This window comes from Cebus imitator, unplaced genomic scaffold (genome assembly GCF_001604975.1).
Source record: "Cebus imitator isolate Cc_AM_T3 unplaced genomic scaffold, Cebus_imitator-1.0 Scaffold266, whole genome shotgun sequence".
Taxonomy (NCBI): domain Eukaryota; kingdom Metazoa; phylum Chordata; class Mammalia; order Primates; family Cebidae; genus Cebus; species Cebus imitator.
Genome location: NW_016107581.1, coordinates 484,089 through 488,227, shown reverse-complemented (window position 1 = coordinate 488,227; position 4,139 = coordinate 484,089). Strand labels below are relative to the sequence as shown.

Genomic DNA, 4,139 nt, shown 5'->3' with positions numbered 1-4,139 from the left:
AAAAAAAAAAAAAAAAAAAAGGCTAGGTGAGGTGGCTCATGCCTGTAATCCCAGCACTTTGGGAGGCCAAGGTGGGTGGAATCAGGATTTAAGGTGTCAGGAGTTTGAGACCAGCCTGACCAACATGGTGAAACGCCGTCTCTACTAAAAATACAAAATTAGCCAGGTATGGTGGCACGCGCCTGTAGTCCCAGCTACCCAGAGGCTGAGGCAGGAGAATTGCTTGAACTCAGGAGGCGGAGGTTATGGTGAGCCAAGATCGCACCACCGCATTCCAGCCTGGGCGACGAGCAAACTCCATCTCAAAAAAAAAGAAAGAATAGGGAACGCTGACACGAGGTCCGGGCCGTCTCCTCTCCAGACTCAGAGGCTCAGGGCTAGAGTTGACCTTCTGTTGTCCCATTTCCCAGATGGTAGACTGAGGCCTAGAGAGGCAGAGACCTAAAACCCATCTCTACAAAACCCTGTTGACCTCCAGACCATGTAGGATGGTTGAGAGGCGGCCTTTGGGGCCAGGCCATCTGGGTGTGAATCCCAGCTGTGTGACCTGGGGTAATCAGCTTCACACCTCTGGGCCTCAGCTTTCCACGCCTGTAACTCGGGAAGCATAATCATGCCTCTCTCTGAAAAAGAAAGGTTTTGTGTACAGGGCTCATCACAGGGTCTGACGCATGCATTGCGTACGATTACTATTATTGTTATTATTTTAGGTACTGGGTCTTGCTGTGTCGCCCAGGCTGGAGTGCAGTGGCAGGATCACAGCTCACTGCAGCCTCGATCTCCTCGGCTCAAGCTATCCTCCCACCTCAGCCTCTCCAGTATCAGGGACTGCAGGCAGGCGCCACCAAACCCTGCTAATATTTTTTTATTTTTGTAGGGATTGGGTTTTGCTCTGTTGCCCAGGCTGGTCTCGAACTCCTGGCCTAAAGCGATCCTCCCACCTTGGCCCCCGCCAGAGTGCTGGGATTGCAGACGTGAGCCATGGTGCCCAGCTTATTACTGAGGAGGGCATGGGAGCCCCCTCCCCTTCAGAGAGCATGACGGACAGCGCTCTGCTCTGTGGCTTCAGCTGAAACGCTGTCCTCAGCTCCCCTCTGAACTATGGAAGCAGGTGCTTGGCCTCTTGTTGGGGACCCTGTAGAGCTAGATATGCCCCTGTCCCCCGATTTCCCAATTTGGGGACTATAGGAGTCCACGCAGCGCCAAGCCCACCCACACTTTCCTGACCCTCCTTCCACCCGGCACCGTGGTCGGGGGGCGGGGATCAATTAGGTCTGTGGTCTGCCACGTCAGTGCTGTGACCTCAGCCAGCCCCTGCGCCTCCAAGCCCCGCATGCCCATCCAGGTACTGGGGGCTGGATGCCGCCGGGACTCTCTTAGCCCCCTCTTTCCCTCCCTCCAGCTCGGGGACAATAGGCAAGATGTTTATCCCCCGCCGGCGCACATGTTGTTCGCGGTAATGACAGTAATCAGTGGCGCTAATGCCGCATTCTCTCCGCGCCAGTCAATTCCCCTAATTACCGCCTGGGAAGCCGGATTATTTAAATTTAAATGGTGATTTATTGCGAGCTTAATCAATGCTATTTTCTCTCCCCCCCTCTTCCCCTGGGACGGGGCAAGGAGGGGAATTGGAGTCCCTCCTACCCCACCCTGAGGACACCCTCTTCTCCTGGAGGGGTGGGGACAGGGTAGGATGGGGTGCCCTGAGACTTCAGATGAACACCACTCACTGCCTTATCGTCATAACCGCAAAGCTATAACAAACACATAAAACAGAAGTAATAATAACGAAAAAACACGCCGATGCCTCAGTAATAAAGTCTGAGTAATAATAAACTCAGATATGTATCTGTATCTTACACAGTTTATATTTTTACATAATCTAGATTATATTGCTTTGCCTATTTCTTTCTTTTTTGAGACGGAGCCTCACTCTGTCACCCAGGCTGGAGTGCAGTGGCCCAATCTCGGCTCACTGCAACCTCTGCCTCTCCGGTTCAAGCAATTCTCCTGCCTCAGCCTCCTAAGTAGCTGGGACTACAGGCACGAGCCACCACACCTGGCTAGTTTTTGTATTTTCAGTAGAGATGAGTTTTCACCATGTTGGTCAGGCTGGCCTCGAACTCCCGACTTCAAGTGATCCACCTGCCTCGGTCTCCCAAAGTGCTGGTATTACAGGCGTGAGCCCCCCGCCCGGCCTGCTTTGCTTATTTCTTTATTGCGTTTTGGTCACTAGGATGCCAGCCACTCCGGGGCAGGGACTTTCATCTAGTTTGTTTCTCCTGCTGGATCCCAGTGCTCAGAAAAGTGCCAGACAGGCAGGAGATGCTCCAGAAGCGGGTCCCCCACCCCTCCTCCCCGCCGAACCCCTCCAGCAGCCCGGCACGGTCACTGCTGATAACAGCATTGGCCGCATATAGGTGGCTTGCTCAGAGCTAGGCACTTCCTGGGACTTTGCAAATAGGACCTGCTTGATTCTCTGTTCAGCCCCCTGGGGGAGGTTGGACCGTTTTTTCCCACTTCACATTAAGGAACAGAGAAGTGAGGTGACCTGCCCGCCGTGGCAAAGTCGGGGGGTGGCTGCGCGGTGACAGGGGCCCCGGGGCTTCTTCCTGAAGCTCCCCAGCTCACCCCCCACACCATCCGGTCTCCCTCTTGCTCCTCCAACTGGGGGCTCAGACTGTATAGTCCTTGCGTCCCTGCTGGGGACCCTCAGGTCGGGATCCAGGGTCTCTTGCCCATTAGTGAACGGGGGGCCCGGACCAGGGTGGGAACCTCTGTGTCCGACCGGCTCATGCAGCTGGGAGTCTCTGGTTGTAATAATGATTCCTTTCCCCTAATAAAAAGACAGGAATAGCATTTAGCAGTGACCCCTAGCACTGCCAGCCCCCTGTTTAGGGCACAATGCACGAAATTTTCCCAACCTCTTACGCCCATTTCACAGTTTAATAAACCGAGGCTTGGAGAGCAGAAGCCACCTGCTAGGGGCACGCAAAGGTCCTGGCTGCCTCCAGAGACAAGCAGCTGGGCAAGGGCAGGCCCGCAGCTCAGACCCAGGCTGCGGTGACTCGTCCTGGAGAGCCTGGGCCCCTCGCCCCGCGCATGCGCACTCACCGAGGCCGGCCGGCGGCCCCGCGGCTCTCAGCCCCCAGGGCGGCGCCCCCAGCGCGGCGAACCGGCGCAGGCGGAGGTAGGTGACGCTGAGGCGCACGATGGAAGCCTTGTCCAGCTGGCTCGAGATGGCGCCGGGCAGCGGGAGAAGCTTGGCCAGCTCGAAGAACTCCAGGTTCTCCTTCCCGCGCCGCGAGCGCGCCGCGTTCCGGGACTTCTCCTTGCGCTGAGCCTGCAGGCTGGGCGGGCGGCGCGGAGGAGGTGTCGGCGGGGTCCGGGGGCTTAGGGGCGTGGGAACTGAGGGCGAGCCCCGCCTCCCGGGGCCTTGGGAACCGTTCTGGGGAGTGGATTCCACACCTCTGGAGGTGGGAGCCGAGCGGAGTGTGGATTCTGCACTCCAGCCAAGGGAGTGTCCCAGAACCTCGGGTGTCAATTCTGGGGGGGAAGGAGTAATTCCGGTAGGGTGGGGGAAGATTAAAGATGTTGGGCGTGAATTCTAAGGACGGGGACTTGAAGCAGAACGCAGGGGACCGGGCTCAGGACGGTGGTTAACTCAAGGTAAGACCTTCTAGCCCCAGTGGGCGGGGCCGGGAGCTGGGTGTGAACTGCCCCTTGGGATGGGGACAGAACCTCGGGTGTGAATTGTCCTCGGGGACGCCTCCCCGGGGGCGGGGCCGCGGCCAGAGGGGCGGGGTTTTGCTCACCATGGTCCGGACGGCGCCTTGACCATCAGCCCGGGTAGAAAGTCCCACGGGACGCTGGCGCCGCGGCCTCCCCCGCATTTGACCTCGCTTCCACCGCCACCGCCGGGATAGGGGGCCGCCATCTCCGGGGGGCTCGCTCAGGCGGGCTCCGAGCCCCGTGTCTCCTGCAGCGGGAAACGGCCAGAGGCAGCGCTCAGTGCCCTCGGGAGACCTTCTAGGGAAACTGAGATCCGCGCGGGGCTCAGGGTCCCAGCAAGGAGCTGGGGGTGTGTGTGTGGGGGGAGCGGGGGAGAAATTGACTCATATGCATGTTTGGTTGTACCG

General features: G+C 58.2%; 1 protein-coding gene across 1 annotated transcript in view; it reads right to left on the bottom strand.

Moving 5' to 3' along the window:
* The window catches only part of NPAS1 (neuronal PAS domain protein 1), a 25,014-nt gene that overhangs the window by 19,681 nt on the left and 1,194 nt on the right, over positions 1–4,139 (bottom strand). Inside the window, exons 2-3 of the mRNA XM_037728510.1 lie at positions 3,816–3,979; positions 3,115–3,350 (exon numbers count right to left, since the gene is read on the bottom strand). Of these exons, the coding sequence (XP_037584438.1) occupies positions 3,115–3,350; positions 3,816–3,937 (358 nt within the window). The 5' untranslated portion in view covers positions 3,938–3,979. The remainder of the gene's footprint in view (positions 1–3,114; positions 3,351–3,815; positions 3,980–4,139) is intronic.